Genomic DNA, 26,274 nt, shown 5'->3' on the forward strand with positions numbered 1-26,274 from the left:
AGGTTTAGTTCATCCAGGTGTGTTTCTTGTCTGGACTATCTTTAAGACTGACAGTCACAACCTGTACACTTCTATACAGACCCCATTGCCTTTATGCATTGGATAAGCAACTAAGTGCATGACTGGCTCAGGAATTCTGGGAGGTGAAGTCCACAAGTCATAATTAAAAGTGCCATAGTTGCCCATCCCTGAACTAAAGCAACAATTGTACAACCCAAGGCAGAGATTTGTAACATAGCATGCTGAGGATTCAGTTCACCCCATGCTAACAGAAGACTGGTTGTTTCATGTTGCTGTTGAATAGCAGTGCGGGGGAAAGAGCTCTGAGTCATCCCATTAAGTTAGGGTCTAGGGTTGTCTCTTCCTCCATTGCCAGTTAGAACTCTCCTACTTGGAGGAAGGAGAAGCACTGCAAAACTGGGCCTCTGAGCTGATTTAGAAGCTGCTGAGGAATCCAGGAGAGCCTAAATGGATGTATCACCTCCAGAAGTCATCCACAAATGCAATACTGTTTTGGTACTGATTGGAAAGAAGTGTTGATAAGGAATAGCAGACACTACCTTCTTTGCTAAACTGTTTTATTTTTTTATTTTATTTGTCAATTGTTTACAAGATAATAAGTATAAGTGTATACATAATTATGAATACATGATATGGGTACATATAAGAAAAATAAAAGAAAAATAAAAGAAACAATAGGACAGGGACGGTAGGCACGTTGGTGCGCTTATGCACACCCCCTACAGACCTCTTAGGAAAGGGGTGAGGTCAATAGTAGACAGTCTAAGGTTAAAGTTTTTGGGGTTTGGGGAAGAAACTACAGAGTTTCTTATAATGTCTGAACAAGGGAAATACAGTTTAAGTATATTCTGGAAGTCGGCATCAAAATACCCTTTGCAAGAGCTGCTTGTGTAGATGTTATGGGAAACGGTGGTTTAAGAATGTGAAAGAAATGAAATATACAAGCTTGTTGCTCATTGTTATTCCAATAAGACATAGGAAAGGGGTTTGGAATCAAGAACACTCTGTAAATTAAACTTTTATGTCTTCTGGATGCTCTTTAGAGTAACTGTGGTAGAAAAGGAAATTGATGTGGGCCTCATGGGCCATGTACTAATTTAAATTATTTATTTTTGTGTGGGTGGCCGGGACTGCACGCACATAAGAACTTCAGAGAGAACTAGACTATTTATCAATTTTACAAGTAATAGTTTTGTAAGTTAAATAGTTCTCCAGGGTCAAAGAGCTGCAGAAAACTTTACCTTTCAGGATTTCTCTTTCTGGTAAATGGAATAAATGAACTTTGTGACTCACACATTAAAAACTAAACATATTTTCTTCATCTCATCTTTCAGTATTTGTATTCCTCCATGCAGCCTCAAAATAGGAATCTTTGTTATAGAAAGTAGTAGTTGCTCTCAGGCTTGTAGTCCAAAATGGCATACAACAGAATGAAGGGAGAAGCTAAACATGGTTCATGCATCCATTCTGAATATTGTATCCTGGTGGAAAGAAAGATGTAGAAATGTACAGTATAATACATTTCATGCAGTAATGTATGGAATATATAAATTATAGATGGTTTCTGGTGCCTGAACTGAAACATACATGCTTTGGATAGCTTGGTTAGTGCACAGAATGAAATGGTATTCCCTAGTTATGCGCATAGAATGGAATGAGGGATTTTATTGGGGGAGGGAGGATGACAATGGGTAAGAGCTAAATATATCTATGTTGGCAGATGAATGGAGGCAGGAGAACAAGGGACAGTGCTGGGACAATTTGGAAAAGGTGGCTTGGTAAGATATATACTGTATTGCAGTTTTTCTCAGCCTTGGCCACTGTAAGAGAGGTGGATTCCAACTCCCAGAATTCTCCAGCCAGTCAGCAGGCTGGGGAAATCTTTAAGAGTCCACCACTCTTAAAGTGGCCAAGGTTGATGAGAAACATTGCTGTGGTAGGACCATAATAGGAACAACTCAGGAGAGAGAAGGAAGGAAAAACACTGACAAGATTGAAACTGGACATGCTGGGAGATATGCCATGCTAGAAACTGATGGGTAGAAGCTAGAAGAAGAAGGCATTGCATGCCACCTTTGCTCTACTCACCTTATATAAATTTTGTTTCATCTGGAACCTGGAACAATCAAACTATAACCAGAAATAGCTTAGTAGAATTTCTGGAATGTAAATGTTTGTTCTGGGTTTGAAACAAAGCCTATTTTCTATTTCATTCACACCATGAAAGGGAAGACCAGATAACAATTTCACCTTCAGAAAAGACAGTGCCCCAGCTCCAGTTGTCATAGTAACTGCAAGTGAAGGTGACAGTTCTTCATTGTGTTTCTATTTCACAGGGCAGCTGGTCATTTTAAAATTCTGTATATGTTCCCTATAGTGCCCTGTCCAGAATTTCAATGCTGTAGAAGTGAAAATATAAGCATAGATTTCAGCATGGAAAAAATCTAGGTCTTGACATCTTTGGTTTTATCATGAGTTGCATTTGGGTATTTAAGTATATATAATGAATGCTTCTAACAGAGATAAGGAAAAGGAAGTTCAAAGAACAATGTTAAATTATATTTACTTGTTCTTAACTATCTTTCATTTTTCTTCTATATTTTATTCATGCTCCAACTCTTATGCTTTTTGAAATAATAGAATAAGGATTCCGTTTTGCAAACATCCTCCCTCTGATAATTTATAATGCTGGGAAATTAATATTTTAGCATCCAATTCTGGCTTTAATTGCATTTGTTCTTAAGACTCCATTTTGTGTAGCCAGACTTAGCCGCCCCCCGCTTTCTTATACTTTCTTGCTACTAATCATTGGAAGGTCTTGTTATGTAGTTTACCAGCTAATTTTTTTATGTACAGGCCATGGAATACTTTACCTTGCCATGTCTCTTTCCTATTCTTCATTGGTTCTTCTTGTAGGGCAGTTTGGTCTCTTCACTACTCAGAAAACCTACATGGTATACTAGTTTCAGACCATTATTTCTATTTTTATAACAAACAAGACAACTAATAAAACTTTCTTTCAATTGTACAGTGTATTGGTTTGGTACATATGTCATGTACACAATACTTATAATCCTTTCCTCTTAAATTTACGTTCATTTTATATTCTAATCAACAGTCTATATCATATTCTAACATTATTATGCTACCATTAAAGTTTTAATTTCAATTCCTGGCTATCTTTAAAAGCAAAATCTCAACTCTTACTATCAGTGCATTTTTTCACTGTCCTTCAGATATTCTTCCAGTGGCATTTTTTTCTTCTACAGTCTTATGTACTTACAACATTCCACACCCAGCCATTTTTCTTGGTAAGTAGAGTCTGTCAACATTCCCAAGTGAATGAAGGGCCTGATTCATTGTCATTATTTGTCTGGTCTTCTTATCCAGGCCGTTTAGTTCTGCTTGCGTCCAGTCCACTATTCCAGCTGTGTATCTAATGATTGGAATTGCCCAGGTGTTAATTGCCTTAATGGTGTTTCTTTCATTGAGTTTGGACTTTTAACATCTTCACCCTCATGATATATTCATGTCTAACTTCTGGACTGCAGTGTGCGTGATGTTGTCATGTACTCAGTTGAAGTATGCCTAGGTATTTGTAGCAATTGTCTTCACCCAGATTCTTGATGTTATTTCCATAGGGCATTTTGATTCCTTCAGTTTTCCTATTTCCTATTTTACCCCCTGTTGATAATGCGGGTGGCACATTTGTACAGTTCAAATTCCATTGCAATATCTTGGCAGATTACATGGACAGTTTTGAGTTGCAATTCTATTTCTGATAGTGTTTTCCATATAACATCAGATTGTCTACGTAAATGTGTGATAGCCTGTCAGATGTTTTTGAAGTTTGATTGTTGACAGAGGAATTAATGCAATGACAAATAATAGTGCTGGGTGTGAAAGATTCTTGAAAAATACTTGAAAGAGTCCTCTCTCAATATTAACCTTTCTCAGTTTATCATCGTTGACAAGCAACTATGTCTTGCATTCTGCTACTGATCTTTGCACAAAGCTTCTGATGACTTCTGTTATTTCTATGCAATTGATTATTCAATCATGTGACAGGGAATCCAGTGCCTTCCTATAATCCAAACTATATTCAAGTTGGCCTTCCTTCTCTTGCAGTTCTCCCAAAACATCTTGTTTATTAAGAGCTGATCTTTCGTTCTTCTGCTACTTGGGCTGTTTCCTTTCTATTCACGTGGAAAGAGTAGATGCTGTTGGACTGCTTCAGCTACCACATCAGTTAACAATGGTTGGTTAGTAGATAATTGGCTTTGCCTATTTTTTTTTTTAATATACCGGGCATGTAATACTTTGCTTATTATGTAGGCTTTGCCAGGGGTTAGCCAATATTCAATTTCACCTTCCCCCCAGTATGTTGTTAAGCTGCTTGTCAACAAGTAGGTGTAGACCAATCAGATATTTCAACCATGCAGTGAATCTTTACCTGGTGCTGACTAATTCTGGGTCTTCTTTGCCCTTTTCTTCACCATTGCTGCTGTTGTTACAAATTCTATTATTTCACCCTTTTCTTTATTCTCACCCACCTCCTTTATCCAAGCTGCAGTCTTATTATATTACTATATTTCTTTGGGTTGCCCTGAACTTTACCATTTCTTCTTTGTCAGATATTAACTAGTTCACTAGATCAGTCTCTCCACTGATGGATTGGTGGAAATATTTCTGATTTGACTGAAATGGGAGATTCTGCCTATAGTGTGCAGTTTGAGTTTCATATCTGATTTTCTTGGTATAATTGTTATTTGTTGTTTTGTTATTTCTAATGCTTTCTTAAATCTTGTTTCTGGGTGATATTTCTTGATCGAGTGTTGTTGCTGTTCAGTTTCTTTTATTTCATCTGTTCTAGCTTGCTTGTATCTGATCTTAGCATGCTGGTCTTATTTTCCAGCCTGATCTTCCATTTGAGTGGTGACTGTTGTTATTATTTTTCAAATTCAGTTCTGAACATAAGAAATGCCAGGGTATATAGAAAAACAGTTGTTGTTCTCTGTGTTAATTAACTTTCTGTGATACCATATATTAATTTGTAAATTATATCTGAATATATAGAGCAAATAAAGTGTTTTTCTCTGTTCTAATATAAATGTTCTTTATCATAACTCTGGTGAATTATTTCCTTTTTTACGGATCTGCAGCTCTTGGATCTTGTGTGCCTGAGGAAGTGTGGCCATTTGATATATAGCAAGTGTTTGAACATAGAATATAGTGACTAATATGCAGTTAGACAATGTTCATGGTGAGATTAAATAAAACAAATTAGAGATGCAGCTTAAGCAGCTGATTATTATCACATACAGAAACAAAGAAGTCAGAAACTTGTCTTCTGTAATGCTTCTTACCTATCCTTTTGGATTGTATTCATTATTAATGAGGAACTCCTACACATAACCATTTGTTTGAAGAGAAAAGTATATATTCTAGTGTCGCTGTTGAACAGAAGGCTGCATTGACTGATTCATTGTCCCTTGAGGAGCAATAGAACAACAAATGTTCTTGAGATACGAGAACATTTGAACAACTGAATAAAACTTCTTGTCATAGACCTTTGTATATGGAATGATGTGGATTGTGTATAAATAACAAAAGGAAGATAGCATGTGTGGAAGAAATAATCAGAGTGTAGACTATAGAAAGCAGCAATGTTTTTTCTGCTTTCTCAAGAAGAAAACTTCCAACTTACCTTAGGTTAACTCCAATTACTAGTGCCATCGATTTTCTCTGCCCACTTTTCAGCTGATTGTGAATGATCACTATGGGAAGGCTTAGTGTTGTACTGCTCACACTCTGTGACTCTTTATTTAGTGACTTTATTAGTGACTAATAAAATATTATTGCCTGAATATATGTTTTGGGTTTTTCTCATATGGGTACCTTTATTTTTTTTAAAAAAAATGCTTTTTATTAAAGTTTCACAATGCTAAAACATAAGATCAAGTGAAATCATAAAAAAGAAAACAAAGGAAACAAATTAAAAAGAAAAAGAAGATAAAAGAAAAAAATAGAAAAGAAGAATAGTTAAGGAAGCAGCTCTTATTCTTCCTTGCAACAAATATAGGTAAGTTAATTTTTCCATACCCACTATGAAATCTGCTTTATTTTTAAGTAGCAAACAAAATGGAGGATCCAGTGTGAGGATTGTCCTCAACAAATGGTAAGTGAGCATTAGCAAACTGATGATAGTACCACCTAGCACATCTGTAAGACCCACTGATGTCATGTAGATGTTAAATAGAAGTAGAGAAGGAAAGAAAAGCCATGAAGGACATCCCCAGAATAGAGGCCTCTGATTTGACCCCTTTCTCCCATCAATGTTGATCGAAATAATCCTGGAGAAAGGAGAAGAATTGTAGTACAGTGCCTCTTCCCAATTCTCTGAGCCAGCCCTGGCTTCTAAAAGCTGCTGAGGGATTAAGGAGCACCTAGGTGGATGTACTATCCCCTGTCAAGCACAACCATTAGTGTGTCAGTATTATGGCCAGACCTGAATCTTGACTGAAAGGGGTTGCTTTTATTAATTATTATGGCTCAACTATGGACCTTTTTTTTTTGCATAAGGATATGATATATCTTTTTAGTTTAGCTGCAATGAAATAATTGTGGATGGAACAGTTAATCAAGTTTTTGATTTATTAAATTGTAATATAGTTCCACCCAGTGGCGAGATTCAAATTTTTTACTACTGGTTCTGTGGACGTGGCTTGGTGGGCGTGGCAGGGTAAGGATACTGTAAAATCTCCAGTCAGAGGTGGTATTTGCTGATTCTCTGAACTACTCAAAATTTCCACTACCAGTTCTCCAGAATTGGTCAGAACCTGCTGAATACCACCTCTGGTTCCACCTAAATTTATTTCTCTTATGTAGAATATGTTACAAGCTTCTGTGCTGGAATTTAACATGGCAAATATATGACAACTTTTTAAACTCTTCCCCACCCCTGGCTTGTTTGCATTTTTTTTAAAAAAAAAAATCTTGATCCTGAATAAACTGCATAGATAAATATATATGCAACAATATATGCAACAATAACACTAAACAGTTTGTTAAAAAAACTTAGCAAATTGAATATTTACTGAACTAATAAATTATTAGCCTTTTTTCCACAAGGGTTATATAACGGTATCTTATTGTGTTGAATGAAATGATGCAGCTAAAAGGGCAATTTTTTTCAATTCTTTTTTTACATTTTTTTACAATTCTACAGCAATTTTTGCAATTCTTTTTCTTGGAATTGTCTTAAATACCCTAATGAAACTCCACCAGAGTTTAGAAAACAATACATAGAATTCCACTTCCTAATCTGAATTTTTTTTTAAATGAATCACCTATATCCAGCCAGTTAAAACATCCGGAATAGTTCAACCCAATGCTACTTCAAATTCATATTTGAAGACAGGAATTCTGATTTTATCTTCTCTAACACAAACAACACCGTATAAATTTAAAACCCATATTTAAAATCTGATATATCATTTGACTCCTTAGAAATCAAGTAATAATCCTTGTATTCCTATCGGCCCATAGAAAAATTACATGTCCTAATTTCTCTTTAGCTGTTTAAGAGGTCTATTTCTAGAAGGAATTTTTCCAGGCTTGCTTAAAATTGATCTATATTTGTTTTTCTTGGTTTGGGTACTCTGCTCTTGGCTTGTACATATAATCAGTGTTTAAGTGTACATAAGAATGGTTCCAAACTGAAGAAAGCTTGTTTTTTGGTTTTTAAAAGCATAAGAATAAGCAAAAACAAAGTACTGTATATTTATTACCTTGTATATCAGCATCATATAGACTGGTTGCATGATTCTCCCTCCTGTTCTAATTAATTAAAATCAGCCAATCAAGTTTTAAAACCATTTGAAATATTGCAAGAGGAAGTTGGATTATCTCAAATGGCAGAATAGCAGTGTGTTCAATTTCAAGCATCTTTGATTTCATTTTTTTATTCAGATGAACTCATTTTAAGGGAGGTGCGTGAGGAAAGTTTTGGAGAATAAAGAAAAGAAGAGAATTTGAGTTAGAAGATAGGTAGCTACTATTCTTCAATAACTGGAGAAATTTTAATTTGGATCTCAATTTCTCTGAAATCAAGTCATCCTCATTCTCAGAAATTATTGACTTGACTATTACGACATGCAAGCAAGATCTGGATTAGCAATAATGTTATCCATGAATGCCAGAATGTCAATGACAATCTCCCTTTCCAATTACAAAAAAAAAAAAATTAAAAACAAACTCCAAATCTCTTCCATTGCCAATCAGCTGAGAGATTGATATTTTTAAATAAAATCTGAAACTTGGTTATGAACTTGCAAGATGTTGATGATCTCGCACTAGATTGTAGGGTAAAATTGAATGTTTGCAAGATTTTTTTTTTTAAAGGGTGACTTGCGCCATTGCACAGAATTGCATGAAGGCCTCCAGCACCTGATGATCCTTGAAATAATGAAAGTTCAAGTTACCAACTTTGCATTCAGTCGTTCTACAACTGGAAGAAACCAGAGATCTGTCAACTGATTCTCGTTAAAAGAATAAAATAACCTTTTCACACACGATAATCTAAATAGTTCATTTTTACTGTATGTAAGACATATTGGTTATGGCTTACGGCTACATGAATCACTTTGTAATTCTCAATGTGGAATTACCGTAACATGCAACAGACGTTTTGAAAGAAAATAGAATTGGAATAGCTAAGGTCATAGAAAAACTTGAAAAAATGTCAGGCAGAAAAGATTAAGTCAGCATGTGGAGGTGTAATAAAGCTGATGTTCTACTCATGCCTATGCACAGGAATCTCCTCAATTAATGGTTAGCACCTGCTATGAGTTAAGGGTCAATGAAATTCAACTGAAGTTGGACTTAGCCTGCTTGTGGCTACATAGGGATTCTAGGCTGATTCCTCTTAACTTCGTTCCCAGCTTCTGTCACTCCTTCTTTTACAGAAACTAACAGAATGAACTGGAAGAGAAAGTGTAATAATAAATGTATGTAAAATGGAAATAAGGTATTAGGAAACCTATTTTATAAGCTGCTTTTGACATAATTGACATAAATTATTGCATTTTACAGCATTGCATGTATTGTATTTGAGAAGTGCTCGACTACAATGGCTATTCTCCTAGCTCCTAGCTAATAACTTACCCAACTGTTGAGAATGATGTTGCACTCCCTTACAGCTGAATAGCACCACACAGGAAAGCTTTGTCTAATGTGTAGAATGTTTTGAGGACACCAGTAAGATTCCATGAGAAAACTAAGCCCTGCAGCGCTGCCATTACTAAATTTAAGGAAGTGGGGCATGCTTAATTTGGAGTGTGATACAAAGTATCAAAACACTCACAAATCTATAGTTATAAAGGTTACGAAAATTGCTTAGTGTGGATGTACCTTTTTTCTAAAGAAGTTGGTTACATTTTCAGTCCTGCAAACTATTTCACAATTTCACTTATAATTTGCACCGTTCTAATTTGCAAATACAATTAAGCATGTGCAATTCAAGTGTGATTTATTTTACTCCGGCAATGTAAGTTATTTTTTTTGTTAAATTCTTACTATTAAATTCTTATTATTACAGTTTAACCCCAATCTACAATTATTCTCTTCTGTTGGAATTCTTACTAAGGAGTCCTCCAGTGGAGATTTCAAAAGAAAAATAAATGTAACATTCTAATAATAGACTGGCATACAGAGGAATGTAGTATATAATACAATTGCTAATATGTATGGAAGTGGCCTTTTAAATGTTTGTTGTACGTATTGCTGCTTAACATACTCTTTCAAAGACTAGAATCATTTTCATTTTAAAATAGAATCTCCCCTGCTTTTCTTTTTAAAGGCAAGGAAATATTGCTGTGCTCTAGAAAGAAGAAACAAGTAAAATAAATGATCCCCATGTTCTTTTTTACATACTGTTGTTTTTACAATAAACATACATGGTGTGACTTTCAAGTTTTAGCTTAGTGTTGTTTTTCCATTTAATGAATACTTTCTTGAAAACTGTTGTGTTCTTGACAATGCTAAGAGCCCCTGGTTGCCTGAAGTAGAAAATTTATAAAGGAGAGCAACTGGATGTTTGAGAACTCATGAGTGGGTGTTTTGCCTCATGGCACATCACCTTCTTGCTATTAAGCAATGAGATGTGCACCTCATTACAGTGTGTAAACAACTGATGCAGTGAACACACAACAACTTATCGGAGCAATGTAAGATTTAGGCATACTGACACAAAGAACATGCTTCCATACTCATTTCATGCGAATTGTGAGTGTCTTTGTCTTTGGCAAGGCATCGTTCTGAAAGAGGGGATGCAGCTTAACACAACTTAAGCACAGCCTAGTCCATTTATTAGAAAAGTGTGGGTGTGCATTGTTGACAGCAATTATTTTTCCTGCCTCTGCCAGGGTGTGGGTGATGGCTTCATTAAAAAGCAAATTCCTGAGTTGAGCTATGGGAAGAAGAGATCTTTTGTCATATTTCGGAGAAAGTGATAAGTTACTGAAATTATTTGTGCTTGTTGTGATGAAGGGAAAATTCATTTCTTCATACATTTTCTCTTTTCTACATTATTTTATCTGTATTTTCTATTTTTCATTATATTTGTTGTGGTTTTTATCTTCTCATTTTAATTTTTTTTATATCTTTTTAGTTTGCATTTATTTTTTTATCTTTTTAATTGCATTCTTTAATTAAATTTTTTTGAAGCAAATTCTTTTAGAGAGAATATGGCACTGTAAGTAGAGACTGGATTGCGGGATCCTTTAAGCTGAATACAACCAATCTTTCAACTTCTTTCATATTCCTGAACACGAGAAACTAGTGGTCTGTAATGAGAATGGCAATATACCATGATCGCTTACCTGGTAGCAGCTTTGCTGTGGCTGGATACCAAATTTTGGCTGGACAGAATTAAACTTTGCATAGAAATGATATATGGTGACTTTGGTGTCTGTTTTACATTGTTTTGGGAGCCATCCCATCTGCCAACAGAGAGGCTTTTCTATGTTGATAGAAATCAACATTTGAATCAGACAGTTTGTAATATCAATTCTAAGGCTTTGCTTTCCATATCTAAAACAATGTTACGTTGTATACCTGTTTCACTCATCCCATGAATCACATGATTGGATTCACACATTGCAGAAGGCCACAACTTACTTCACAATGGTTTGCAAATAAGGTACAAGTGACTAGATCCATATTGTTCTATCTTTAACTTAACTTTCTGGTTGAATATAAAGACAATTAGATAAACTCTACAAAGGCTTCCATACAAAGTTTCTTTATTGTATTGTAATAGGCATCCTCAAGGTGGTTGAGATTCATCTAATGTCCAATCTTTGCATAGTCATCTTCATAGTGTGAAAAGATAGTTAATCTTCATCCCATAACGATGGAGCAAAGGGAAAGACACCAGCACGATGCTGGGGTCCAAGCAAGAATAAAGGAAACTCCCCCAACCCAACCAAGGGTCAATTCAGTGACCAATTAGGATTACAGATGTGATCACATGACATGAACTACACTTCTCATGAGGCATTAACTACATTTCCCATGAGGCATTCCCTTTAGGGGACAGCTCCCAATTCCCAATTAACTATACACTGTCTGACCAGCACACATACCACATATCACATGATGCATCATAAGTTAGAATAAGCAGTCTACTTGGCTATGAATCTCACTGAGAAAATAGGCTCAATGTTTTTTTAAAGTAAGCTATTTTTATTCATAGAATAATGAAATACAAAGAAAAACAAGGCCTACACTGGTTAATACAACACAAAGACAACTAAGTTATGTATCTTATGTAAAGATACATAAGACATTTATAAAAACATGCAAAACTTTCTAGAAGTACATTTGCCCGTTTCTATTATTCCCCCAAACTGAATATTTATATTTTCCATTAAAAATGAAAGATCATTGCTAGTATATGTTTAAGTCCTTTCATCTATTAGTTTTGACTGGTCTCATCATGTTTCCTTCAAAATCATATTCCAAGTGCCTTAATTTGCTCTGCTGTGTAATATGTAATATATATAGGAGCCATTTTTTATTAAATTGGTTGAGCTTCTGTTATGAATATATACTCTTGACATTGCTGCATATTATCCAATATTGGTGTTACAATCTGATATAACTAATAAAGTTTCCTTTTTTCCAGTGTTGTACCAGATTAGCTCTTATAGCTGTCCGCATTTATCTCAATATAAACTGATATTTTTTTACTTAAGTTTTCTTGAATTGCACCTAACAAGAATATTTTAGTTTCAGTTAAAATCTGATTGTTTTAGGATTTTCTGAACATGTTGATGTCTTTTTTCCCAGTACTTTTGAATTCTTATACACAACTACCACGTGGGACTGTGATAGCAAATCTGCGGCATGCATTCATTAATTCAACAAGTCTATATTTTCATGAACTTTCTTATAATTCCTTTTAGTTGAATAATGGTGCATTAATACAACATCATCTGTATAGCATTTCAATTTTTATTCTCCCTGCACTTTAATCCCAAGTATTTGTCTCTCTTCAAGTCTTGTTTGCTAAAACTCCTATAGCAATTTCAAATATTAAAGAGAGAAAGGGGTCAACTTTGCTTACTGGAAAAGTTGTAGAGAGTTTTTTTGTTTACTATAATCTTTGTTTGCTATTGATATATGATATACATTCACATTTTAAATTTTTCTCTTGAATTAATTTTGTTTAAAATGAAGAGAGGTTTGAATTTTTTTCAGTAACCATAGACATGTATAATACAAACAAATATTCCTCTGATTAGGATCAAGCTACTTTCAGTCATTATGATTGATAGTTCACTGTGTTTTTCATTTTGTCTACCCTACTGAATTGTGAATAAATAAAAAAAACTGGTTTGTAAACTAGATTGAGAGCACTACTTAAATTGTATGCTTTTATTTTGCCTCTGTCTGACAATTCAACATCAGATGTTCACAGCTGTTATTGTTATGTGCCATTTACTATTAATATAGAGATGGTTAGGAAACATTTTAAGTACATAATGCTCCAGTCTACGACAACATGTCAGTTGGAGTCTCTGGCTCCAAATTAATTATGTCCCAAATTCCTTTGTAAGATAAAAGTTACATGGGTTTTTTTGTTTTTTGTTTTGCATGTTTAACTATACAAGTATGGTTTAAATGTCCTTCAGATGGAAACACTGAAGTTACAAAGGCACTTCAAAAAGTGACTTAAGGGCCATTTTTCACACGTGTGGCCACTGCAACATCCCCATGGTCATGTGATTTATATTTGGATGCATGACATCTGACTCACATTTACGACCGTTGCAGTGTCCTGGGGTCATCTGATCATCTTTTGCAGCCTTCTGACAAGCAAAGTCAATGGGGAAAACCAGATTTCCTTAACAACTGTGTTACTAACTTAACAACTGCAATGATTCATTTAACAAAGGTGACCAGAAAAGTTGTAAAATGGGGATAAAACTGACTTAACAAATTTCTCATTTGGCAACATAAATTTTGTATTCAGTTGTGGTTGTAAGTCAAGGACTACCTGTACTTGTATGTCACCATCCAATCCACCATCCAATCTGCTGCTGGTTTCTGATTTAGTATCTCTCCCTCTCCCCTTTTATCTCTTTATCTTCTTTATAGGAAAACATGAATTAAGAAAGTGGTAGAAAAAGGTGGGAGTTGATAGCATATTCTGTACATTCATAGTTTGCTGAGCTGGAATGTTGCAAGGCTGTCAGAGTTGGTAATATTTCACCCATCCCCTTAAAAGCCTACCTAATGTGTGACAAGGAGCTTACCTCATCCAGCTGCCAGATGCACGTACAACTCCCAGAATTGGTCATTTGGATTGATAATTATGGAAATGGTCCCACGCCTCTGTATTTTCAATGTATCTGGAGGTCAGGGAAAGACTGGAATAGCATGTAACCAGGCACCAAAGCTCCAGTCATTCTTCTTTTACCTTCTTCTCTTGGCTAAGATGCCATTCTGCCCTAAGAACCATCGTCTGTGTGAAATAATGGAGAACGTTTCTTTACTTGCCCCATCTCTTATTCCATATGAAATGACAGCTGGACTGAGTGGGCGCAATGTGGAAAGTAATGTGTGGAAAGACACGGTGACTCACTGGAGACTGTTTAAAATCAAGCCTTCTCCTCCAGTGTTTTAGCGCATGGCTTGTCTTCAGTTTGCTCCGACAGGGCAAGAGGGCCATCTGTGGGCAGGAACGGGTAGGAGAAGAGGACTGAGAACTGAGAATGTTCAGCATATTAAAATGAAAATAAATTCAGCTGAGAAGAAGAAACCTGCATTTGTATTTCTAGCAATTTATGAATTTCAGGTTGATAATTTCTAACAAGCAGATTCCCTTTGTGATAGTCACAATTTCTATGTGTAACCCACACATATTTTAGTAATGGATTTGGGGGTGGGGGATAGAGGTATACTAATGGCAATTGTGAATTATGTATCTTTGATCTTTAGGTAGAAATTAACTGTTCTTTATTCTGAAATAAATGCATGGCTTGAGAACGATGTTTGTTCTTGGATTTGTTGGTACATTTATAGAAGAAATAGTTCCAAGACTTCCAGTCAAAGCTTTTTGTGAGCTTGCTCAGAAGTGAATTCAGTGCGGTATAAACATTTATCAAGCTTCATTTCAATGCACGACTGCAGTTTTAGGCACAGAGACCTGTGGCTGAATCCCAATTGAAATTGGCTTCCAATTAAACATACTTTCTTGAATTTATAGCTTGGATTTGCCAGAAAACAGTCCTGCTGCATAATTGGGACAGCAGTGAGGCGACATGGTTTGTCTTGAAGACTTGATTCGTTCTTCCTCATTGCCAAATCTTCTTCCAGCAGTTCAAAATAGCCAAAGAAGGCATGTTCTGAAATAAATCAAAGTGAAGCAACATAGCTGCTTTGTTCTTAGAAATTGGAATTGGTGTTGGGGAATATTATTATATTATGGCCCAGAAATGCTTCATTTTCACAATAGTATCCAAGCTCCATATGTGTGCAGTATGTTCAGTTTCCCAGTAAGCATTATTTTGATGAGGCTACATAAAAACCGTAACTGCTTTAAAGTGAATACTGTGGAACCTGTGAAATACTTTCAGATAATTTTTTATTTATTTATTTGATTTGTCAATTGCTTACAAGATAATAGATATAAGTATAAACATAGTTATGAATACATGAAATGGATACATATCAGAAAAATAAAAAGAAACAATAGGACAGGGACGGTAGGCACATTGGTGCGCTTATGCATGCCCCCTACAGACCTCTTACGAAAGGGATGAGGTCAAGACAGTCTAAGGTTAAAGTTTTTGGGGTTTGGGGAAGAAACCACAGAGTCAGGTAGAGTATTCCAGACATTGACCACTCTGTTGCTGAAGTTGTATTTCCTGCAATCAAGTTGCATGCGGTTAACCTTGAGTTTGTATCTATTGTGTGCTCTCGTATTGTTATGGTTGAAGCTGAAGTATTCATTGACAGCTAGGACATTGCAATGTATGATTTTATATGCTATACTTAGATCCTACCGAAGGTGGTCTAGGTCTAGAATTTCAAGTCTGTTGGCATAAGGTATTCTGCAACAAGTAGAGGAGTGGAGAACTCTTCTTGTGAAATATTTCTGGACTTTCTCTACTGTGTTAATATCAGATACGTAATGTGGGTTCCAGACTGATGAGCTGTATTTAAGTATTGGTCCAGCAAATGTTTTGTATGCTCTAGTTAGTAGTATATTACCAGAGAAAAAGCTACATAGGATTAGGTTAACAACTCTTAATGCCTTTTTGGCTGTGTAGTTACAGTGGGCTCTAGCACTTAGATCATTAGAGATGAGTACTCCAAGGTCTTTGACAGAGTTTGGATCATCAACAAGGTCTTGACTATTCAACTTGCATTTTATTTTCTGATTTTTTTTGCCAATATGTAAGACGGAGCATTTATCTTTAGGGGTTTGAAGTTGCCATTTGTTTGACCATTCTGATACATAGTCGAGGTTTTTTTGAAGGGTAGCAGTATTGTCTGTGGTGTTGAATAGCTTTACATCGTCAGCAAAGAGAACACAGTTGCTCTTAATATGATCACAGAGGTCATTTACGTAGAGTATGAAGAGAGTTGGTCCTAGAACACTGCCTTGGGGGACACCACTGTTGACAGGTACAGAATTCGATAGGACGCTCTCAATTTTGACCATTTGTTGTCTGTTTGACAGAAATGCTTCTATCCAGTTATGCAGGTGTCCAGAGATACCATAGGATTTTAGTTTTAGTAGTAGTTTGTTATGTATCACTGAATCAAAGGCTTTACAGAAGTCTATGTAGATTGCATCTATTGCTTTGCCCTGATCGAGTTGTGTAGTCCATATGTTTTTGCAGTGTAAGAGTTGCAGATTACAGGGTAGTTTTTTTCCTGAAACCAAATTGTTTATTAGAGAGTAGGTTGTTTGTCTGTAAGTGGAGGATAATGGATTGGTTAATAATTGATTCCATGACTTTACAGCATAAAGAGATTGGTCTGTAATTTTCAACTAGGCTGGGGATGACCATGGCTTGTGACCATAGTTTTGGCAAGGAGCTGGTCCTGAAAGATTTTTCAAAGATTATGCTTAGAGGTTCGCCTATGGCAGTAGATAGCTTTTTAAAGAAGTAAGCATATATTCCGTCCAGTCCAATAGATAGATGATTTTAGATTGCATAGTGCTTTTTCAACATTGTCTTCTGTAAAATCGATATGTATTAGATCATTGTAGTTTTCTGTGGTTTGATTAGGAAATACTGGGCATGATCCATTGCTGTTTAAAAATACGGAGCCAAAGAATGTGTTAAAGTTGTTGGCTTTAATGGTGTCATCGTTGCGGTCTTTACCATTAGGTCCTTTCAGGGGTGGGATGGACCTTGAGTCTTTTTTTTTAATGAGCATCTTGAAATGATGCCCTTAAATAATCTTTATAAAAGGTTTAAGGAATTAAACCAATTCTTTAATTTGTTAAATAATTACTGCTTTCATCTTTTACAGTGTATCAAATCAGAAAATCAAAGACTGATGCATATATTTTAAATCAGCCTAAATGATTAAAGGAAACAAGAGGAAACCCCAGTTTTGTTGCTCTAGAAAAAAATGCAGTACTGTTTCCAGTCTTTTTCTTTCTAAGGAAGATAGCCAGGACTTCCATGGCATCCTATTCATATCTATTAGTGCATTTAAGAGTCATGATTAGAAGTTTGATATGTAGTAATTTTACCTTCAGAATTGATTATGGACTCTGTGTTGTTTTGGTAGGAACATGGGAGAGACTCAGCTACTTATCTCCTGATTGTATTATTTTTATTTCTGAAGGTATTTTCAAGCCAGCAGAAATGGAACCATTGAATAGAAAAGATGGCCAGCCAGAAGAACAAAGCAAGGCAGAAGCACCCCTGAAAAGTGTTGAAGGGTCTCCATACCATCGCTGGGTGACCTGGTGGAATGGGATGACAACGGGAGGAAATCTATATCTCTTTATCCTCTCACTGTCCTTGGTAAGGATTCTATCTTAATTGGGATGGACATTGCTTTCTGACAAAAGAAAAGGAAAACACTGCTTTTGTTTTTTTTAGATTCATACATTTTAGGGGCAGATTTCCCACGTCATAAATGCTGATATAGCTGAAATTAAAAGATGTGCCGTGTTACATCAGGTAACTCAGTCTTTTTATTCAAGTTAATTTTGCAGCTGCAAAATCTGTGCTTTAAAAATAGACGTGGTTATAAATAGAAGTTTATCAATTGAAATCTTGGATTTGCTATTTAACATTAAAAAAGTGCAGTAACCTCACTATTCATGATCTGTTTAAACCACAGGTTTTCTTCTTTATGTTTTGGTGTGGTGGATGTGAGACAATCCCAGCAGTTCAGGATATTTTGGCTGTCTTCTCCAACCTTGTTCATCCATCACAACAGCTGGATTCAAATTCTAACAAGGTATGTTCAGTGATTTCAGTATACTTCAATGTGGTATATCAGTGATCTTATTGGTAGTGCTAATATCTTGGATGAAATATTAATAATGGATTTGATACATAAAATAGTGTTTGTTATACATTATGAATAGCTTCTCTAGCTAAATGATGAACTTGACATTAGCAGTGTACAGACCTCATTGAACAAATGGAAACAGCATAATATTTCCTGCTAAGTGCACCATAATGTTTATAAAAGACAGACAAGGATATTCATTTTGTATGAGCACTTGTATCATTTTTTCCTTTTTCTCAAAAGGATGTTTGGAAACAGAAGCTCTTAAACTACATTCAACATCACATGACCGAATTTCTGTTTGCAAATAGTACTTCCTTTCCAAAGGTGCTTTTTCAAGAGGCAGCGGACTTTCTGAGAGTTTTTTTTGAAGATGTTTTGCTTCTCATCCAAGAAACGAAACATTTTCAAAGAGAAAGGAAAAAAAGAGAAAAACCAGAAAATCCAGTTGCTTCTTGAAAAAGCACCTTTGGGACAACCATGACCAGGATGACTGAGAATCTCCGTAGACATTTCCCTTTTGTTTATACCCAGTTTTCCTCAGTCTACCCTGTGTGCTTTCCAGATCCATTTCAAAAGATCCTCCTGAGCAGATCTGGGGCTCTCAAGGGGGTACCAGAGTGAAAGAGGAACTTCACCATCATGACTGAATGTAACTTATTAGAATTTCCTGAACTTAAAAACCCAATGAACATCACGATTCCGGTATATAAGTTATAAATGCAGTTGTTTTACTCCTTTTGTAAAACTGCCTTATTCATACCTGAATTATGTCAGTTCAGGAAAACTATTTGAAAACGATATCACAATGATAATATAAAGTATAATTGGATTGCATTTTTCCATAATGTGTTGTAAAGATTTAATAGCTTGGAGTGCTCTGAGCTATTGCTACATCCTTATTCATCTGAGTCCCTTTTCTTTATTCATTGCTCTTGGCTATACCTCTGACTCATTTCTTCTCTTTTATTGGCCTTATGCCACCATACAGATTGGCAGTCCTATCATAATCACTTCCTTTCTCCAAACTCTAATTGTACATCTTTTGCCACTATAGATGCTGTTGCAGGGCCCATTTTCTTTGTCGACAGTAATGCGTTGTAAAAAGAACATTAGCAACAGGCTTATAACAGAATAACAGAGTCGGAAGGGACCTTGAAAGTCCTCTACCATTTCAAACAAATAGTTCTTGAAAACCTTCAGTGTTGGAGCAACCACAACTTCTGGAGGGAAGTCATTCTACTGATTAATTGTTCTAACTGTCAGACAATTTCTCCTTAATTCAAGGCTGATTCTCTCATTGATTAATGTCTACCCATTACTTCTTATCCTGCTTTCAGGACCTAAACTGGAACAATTACAATTTGTCTTCCACCTCCTTCTGCCTACAAGTATGGAGCTTTAGCTGCTAACAAGATTGTAAATAGAGCTCTGTGGTCCTTTGAGACAAATCTTTCAGACAGGGGTCACTTAGATAGGATGAGTGAGAGAGCTCAGGTGCTGAGCCTCTTCCTAGCCTGTGGCAAATGATGGATGGATGGGAGCAAAATAAGCCACACAAATGCTTGTTTCCTTCTGCTGCTGCTCCTACTGCAGCAGTAGGACTGAACCAAACAGAAGACTTACAAGATAGTGCACAGGAATCAGCACTGGAGAAGCCACCCAAACTTCTCTGAGTTCTGCCAATACCACATGGTCTAGTAACTAGTTCTTCCTTCCTGTTCCATTTCTGCATGACCTTAGGAGTAACAATGATGATAGAAGTGATTCTGTAGAAAATAAAGAGGATGGTCTTGACAAGAGACGGAAGATCAATGATCAAAGGAACAAGCAGATTTTGTTACTATAGCCCATCTTAATAAAAATAATTTTAAGCCTATGTGGCATCTGTTTCTTGGTCTGGTTTATCTTTTCAAGAGTAGAACTCAAGAGTGTGAGGCAAACTCTTCACTCACTCAACAGAAGTCTATTCTCAAGTTGCTTTCAGAAGTCAACGAGGAATGGTAACAAAGACAAATGGCTGGTGCTGAACAGAGATGCTCTCTTGGGAGTGGACTAATATCAACAATTAATTCACAAGAGTGATCAATGCTATCTTTGTCCTATATCCAAGTATGGATCTGGATTCCAAAGGATTTAGATAATCTTTTTCCAGCAAACTTCAGAATTATTCAGTGACCAAGAGTAGGTTATAGCTTGAGTAATAATTATGAAGGGTGTCTGGGTTTGGAGAAGACCTCCAAGGACTGGAGGTCTTCTACTACAGCCCCCTTTAAAGTTGCTAATAGTACCTTCTCCAGAAGCTAATCCTTAGCCATTGTCTCATCGCAGGCTTTTCTCTACAGAGGGAACCTTTCATTATTTATTTTAAAAGTCAAGAAAGATGTGTTTAATTATCACAGATGTAAAACTAGCAAGTTTTTGACATTTTATCCCTTCCTTGATTTATTCCCATTTTTTGATCATATTTCAGAAACCCGTAATTTCACTTTCATTGTTTTTCAGAATCAGTTCATAATACCATAAATGACATAAGTAGCCCCTAGTTACCCAGGGGAGAGCATGTTGTAGTTTGATGTATTGGAAAAAAATTTTATTTCAATGAGTGAGGAAAAATATTTCTTTTCAAATTAGAGTTGTTAATATTTGGTCAAAAAAATATAAAATGATTTACATAATTCCACAGCCATCTTCAGAACTATTTCCTACATGACATTTTCTTGCATGCCTTTCGGGGTCTTTCACTATCCTAAAATAACTATAGGTTTATTTTCTTCCTTAGAATCTGATCAGGGATGAAGGCATCACAGTGTCTTACCTCCTGCTGTCTCTGTTCTCCCTTGGCTTGCTACTCATAGCAACGTTGGTAAGCTGACATCTTGGAAGCATTTAATTTCAGTTGAAGAGTTTGCTGAATAAATTAATAATTGCTGAGTTTCCCTAGAATGTTCTATTGTACATTTGGTGAAAAATAAGTTTAAGTGAGCCCTAGCAATGTACTTATAAATTTCCATAAACATTATTCTCTGATTCTGGGAATTAGACAATTGTAGGGTGCCCTCTGTTACTTTTGCAAAAAGAAGTGGGTTTTTAAAAAAATCGTTTAATAAGGAGGGTAATTAGTTCTCCCAATAAGAGGACTGATGTGGGTAGTAAGATTAGCTTTGCTGTTCCGTTCATTTGTTCTTTGCAAAGCTCTTATTCACCAGATTTGTTGTTGGATCAAATAATAAGCTACTACCATAGAGCAGGATAATCATGCATATTAAAATGCAAAAGGACGAGCTTGTAAATTGACAGTAAACTGTAAAAGGTTCAAACCACCTGTACAAGATATTCCCTATTATAGAGCAAACATGGTCAGAATAGGAACAGTGGGATTAGTCCAATTTAATTTTCTATTGAGTTCCACACTTTTTTCCTATTTAATTTTTAATAAAGATCATCAGTAAGTAACCAAAGAGTATAAGGAAAGGTTCTTATGGTGTAAGTTTAGATGTACACCAATATTAGTGAAACATCTTGAAGTCTTTACATTCAATAGTTTATATGATCAGCCAAGTTATGAAAATATTTGACTATGAAAAGTTATTAAGTGTTAAATGGAAACTGGGATCAATGCAATTTATACAGTTAAAGTGTTCCTCAGGCCTACTTGATAGAGAAGAGCCTAGATTTGATGTATCTCTCATATTTAGAACTTACCTTTTATAGTTTAAAATTCCATACGCTACTATTGCGTATTTTCAGTATTTGTGAAGAAGCTGCCTTATATTTCAAGTAACAAAACTTCCATTACTCTGATTTTCTTGAGAGTTCCACAATATGCAAGGCGCAATATGTTCTCTTAAATCGGCCAGAGTGTATGGCAAGTAATCACATCTGCAATGGAAGCCAGTGTCTCGAAATGGCTATATAGTTCCTAAGTCTGATCCCTCCTTTCTTACAGTCTCCTCTGTCCATGCTCCACCCTACCAGGTTCACCATGGCTAACTACATAAAATGAACTCAAGGAAGCTTCTGATTGAAACTAGATTGACAGCATTGTCAAAATATGTTCCATCAAGTGCAAGGGGATTTTTGCTTAAGTATGTATGATCAAAATTACAACCTGAGTTTCAGGAATGCCTAAATGTTAAGCCAACAACAGAATTTATTTTTATTTTTATCTATTTGTTAAAATTATTTGCTGCTCATCGCCATGGGGCTACCTGGGCAGCTTACAACAGTCAAACAGAAAAAAATAATATATAACAATAGCAAAGCAATGAAACAATAAAAATAAACTAGGAAAGCACAATAATATGAATTAAAAGATAGGAGACGGAGAAGCAGGAAGCACAGAGGGGGAGGTGGGGTCAACTGATTAGTCTAATTAGTCTAGATTACTTTATACTGCTGTCTAAAGTTCCAGCGGTAAGGTTAAAAAAAAACTGCCCACAAACAAATGCCTAAAAAGAAGAAAAAAACTTGATAATGAAATCAGAAACCAACCAATGTCTAGGAAACAGCTATTTCCCTCCTCCCTGCATTAAACTAAGAGTACAGTGGTACATACCTTTTTAATTCAGTGATTTTATATCAATAAAAAAGAAGTAGAACATAGGACATATATTCTTCTACACAGAAGGCATCTGAACTATGGGGAAAAGTCAGCAGGGAACCATGGATTCAATGAAAAAGAGGTCAAGAGGGTTCATGCACACTTCTAAAATAGGGCAATTTTCCTCCTCAAAGTCTGCCCATCCTTATCCTTTTTCCTTATTTAACACAGCGTTATTCCTAATGCCACGTTTTGGGTGGAAGCAGAATAATTATTGATGAAATTGGAAGTTATTTGAATGCTACGTGTCTTGCAAAGATGCTTATGTGCAGATTTCTTTAGCCCTTTGTTCCTTTTTGGTTCTACTGGTCTTTGCAGATTTTTGAAATAATAGGAAAACTGAGATTATCAGACATTTTAAAAAATGGAATGAGTCAACAGGAAGCTCTCGTTCAAGAAGCCTTTAACTCTGTCATTTGTGAGGGGGAGTTGTTCTCAGAATCCAAGAACGGTTCCTGATAATGACCTAGTTCACGTGTGGTGGTTGTGCATCTCATGATAGTGGATCATTGTGTAAAATGCACGTAAGCATCTCTGCAACATTTTCCAGGGTCTCTACTGTATTCAGTGGTAATTCTATTGAGAAAACTACAAGGCATAAAGCTGAGTGCAAAACTATACTAGACAATGCTCTTGCAACATATAGAGGCACTGCATAGAATTTTCCTCTTCTCTTCCTGTTCTCTTTAGCAGAACCCATCGGTTTTCTCTCTAGAGAGCCTTAAATGCAGCACAGTTTATTTTCCCATAGGTTTGGCGTCTTGTGAAAGCTCCTCCAGACCCCCCATTTCCCCTCCAAGAAGACAGGCGACAGTCTGTAAGCCGTCAGCCATCGTTCACTTATTCTGAATGGACAGAAGACAAAAACAATGATGACTTCCTTGATTTAGATCTTGTACCAGAGTCACCAGTTTTTGACTGTGTGATGGATATAAAAGCAGAAACAGATCCAGTAACTCTTACAGTTAAATCTGTAGGGCTGCAGGAAAGGTAAGGCAGCATGTGAAGAAATGCGATCAGCTGATCACAGAGCAGAGGAAGCTTAGCCATTATGAACAACCAACTCAATTTGGACCAAATAAATTTATTTTCTTTCAAAAATAAGCAACTCCCTTCTCAGCTCAATAATTTAATTAATTCTCAATTAATATTTATAAATATACTCTATGAAACTGTTATGGATTTCTCAAACATTATTAATCTGGTTAAAGTGTTGAACTTTCTGGCTATTGAACAAAAATAAATCTTATCTTGAAAAAAAGATCCATTTGTTATTTTCCACTGATGCTTTTCCCAGTTTTTGATTTGTTTTGATAATCAGTGGCAATAAAAGATTATTATATTGTCTGTTGTTCTTCTAATAAATAAATATGCTTTCCATGACCTGTCTTCCTGGGGCATAAATCTCTATTACAATATTTTCTAGCTGGTGTAGTATTAGGTTAACCTTTATTTATTAAAGAAGCCTTGGTGGCGCAGTGCTTAGAATGCCATACTGCAGGCTACTTCTGCTGACTGCCAGCTGCCCGCAGTCTCACTGGCTCAAGGTTGACTCAGCCTTCCATCCTTCTGAGATCGGTAGAATGAGGACCCAGATTGTTGGGGCAATATGCTGACCCTGTAGACTGCTTAAAAAGAGCTGTCCCCAAAGTCACATAATCACAATTTGGGTACTTGGCAACTGGTGCACAATTATGACCCTAGTCACATGATCACCATTTTCTGCCTTCACGGCTGGCTTCCAACCAGCAAAATCAGGGAGGAAGCTGTCAGAAAGTCACAGTCACAACTTGTACATGTGAGTAACTTAACAACTGCAACCAGAACTGGTTGTTGTAAGTTGGTCGGGTCACACCATTTCTCACTTTAGGACCATGTTGCTCTGTTATGGAGTTGCCATTCCCAATTAAGGTCATTAACTGAGGACCACCTGTATAATTTTTGGTGATTGCTAGAACTATTTGACTGACGGTCCCAGCTAACCTGGTCATAGTTTACTGACTGTGAGTACAGTATGTGAAGGGAAATGTAATACAATACATCCAGAAGGCTGAAAAGATATATGATATGATATATATCTTGGATTTTTTTTTTTTTGTTATCTGGATTTCAGCATGAATATCATGCAAATAGGGGAAGTGAGGGATTCATGCTGATTTGTTTCATAGCCATTAACAGTTACCTCTGTATATCCAGGCGAGGTTCAAATGTTTCACTCACGTTGGACATGTGTACTCCTGGCTGTACTGAACAAGGGTTTGGCTATATCATGTCTCCCAAGGAAGAGTTAGCTCAAGAATATCTCCAGACAGCATCAAACGTTCTCACAGAAGAGGAGCTGCACCAGAAAGCTTTAGACTCTTTTGTTCTCCAGGCAGAATTTTTTGTAAGTATTTCGGTACCCCCATTTCCAAAATAAGAGTTTATAGTTCTATTGCCCGTATTGGAGCACGTCAGTTCTCATAATGAGCTAAAGAAAAGTATAATATTCAGTGAAATTGACTGCAATAATTTAAAACAAAAACATTTTTTTAAAAAAATTGTATTTGTTAAGCTATTGGGGAAATCTAGTTGGAAAAAAGGAAGAAATATTTTTGGTGCCCTGGATCTCAATTTGGAAACATTTCAAGAATGGCTCAACACCTCCCCACCCCTTCATTTCATGCATGAATTTCTGGAAACAACCTTACTTTTAGGACTTTTAAAACAGCATTCAACAGGCACATTTAACACGCTGTTTGAATCAATCTCTGCATTTTGAAAGTTTCAAATGTATCCCAGTTATAGCTGAAAAGGGAAATATGAACACATTTAGGAGACATGACCTTAGTAAGGCAGAACAGCTTTGAAAGGAAGCAAAAGTAAACATTCTTTATATATTTCATAAATACACAATAAAAAATACATCAGCATGCATCATTTGCATCTATCAGAACCAGATTTTTATTCATTTATTGGATTGTAGGGGCAAATAGTAACTTCTAAAGAATGGAAATGTGACTTGAAGTGTAGAAAAAATGGCTGAATGCAGGGAACATTCCCTGGTAATGTAATTTCCTATGCTTAATCTCACTGTATTGACTAACAACTTGCACACACACAAAAATCTACATATTCTTGCACCTGTTTTTATGAAAAGTTGCAGGTTTCTTCCTAGTAGCATTGCTGCAACAGTGCTTTCCAGCCTTATTTGTATTATCACCAGATAGGACTTCTGCATCATCAGAACACACACAGTCATTTATAAATATCATACAGTAATTAAAATAAATTCATTAGTTTTACTACTATTTGTACAGCGGTGCTTTTAATGACTTGCATTCCCCTTGGTCTTATCTTGAGTAATGAAGTGCATAAAATTAACATAGATTTATTTGATAAGCCAGAAATATAAGGGGAATTTTTTTATTATTATTTAGCAGAGGAGTAACTATATTTATCAGGTTATCCAATGAAGGTTATCAACTTAAGTTATTAAAAAGTGCCAGTAAGGACAAATATTAGTACAACAAATATTAGATTCAGGTTCATAAAAAAGGCTCAGCCATAGAAATTCACACTGTCTCAGTGCAATGTGCCATGCAGGAATATTTTAA

The 26,274-nt window shown here is 35.9% G+C and overlaps 1 protein-coding gene across 10 annotated transcripts in view; it reads left to right on the forward strand.

Moving 5' to 3' along the window:
• The window catches only part of PTPN5 (protein tyrosine phosphatase non-receptor type 5), a 68,197-nt gene that overhangs the window by 19,879 nt on the left and 22,044 nt on the right, over positions 1-26,274 (forward strand). For 9 of the 10 annotated variants that reach the window (XM_087921009.1, XM_087921016.1, XM_087921008.1 and 6 more), the window contains 5 exons: positions 17,398-17,579; positions 17,902-18,021; positions 20,858-20,941; positions 23,430-23,668; positions 24,875-25,064. In XM_087921009.1, the coding sequence (XP_087777135.1) occupies positions 17,398-17,579; positions 17,902-18,021; positions 20,858-20,941; positions 23,430-23,668; positions 24,875-25,064 (815 nt within the window). Of the gene's footprint in view, positions 1-17,397; positions 17,580-17,657; positions 17,739-17,901; positions 18,022-20,857; positions 20,942-23,429; positions 23,669-24,874; positions 25,065-26,274 lie in introns of those variants that run through there. The other variant, XM_087921017.1, reaches the window with a different exon arrangement.

The sequence above is a fragment of the Pseudonaja textilis genome, chromosome 1 (genome assembly GCF_049901715.1).
Source record: "Pseudonaja textilis isolate UNSWEBS1 chromosome 1, rPseTex1.2, whole genome shotgun sequence".
Lineage (NCBI taxonomy): Eukaryota > Metazoa > Chordata > Lepidosauria > Squamata > Elapidae > Pseudonaja > Pseudonaja textilis.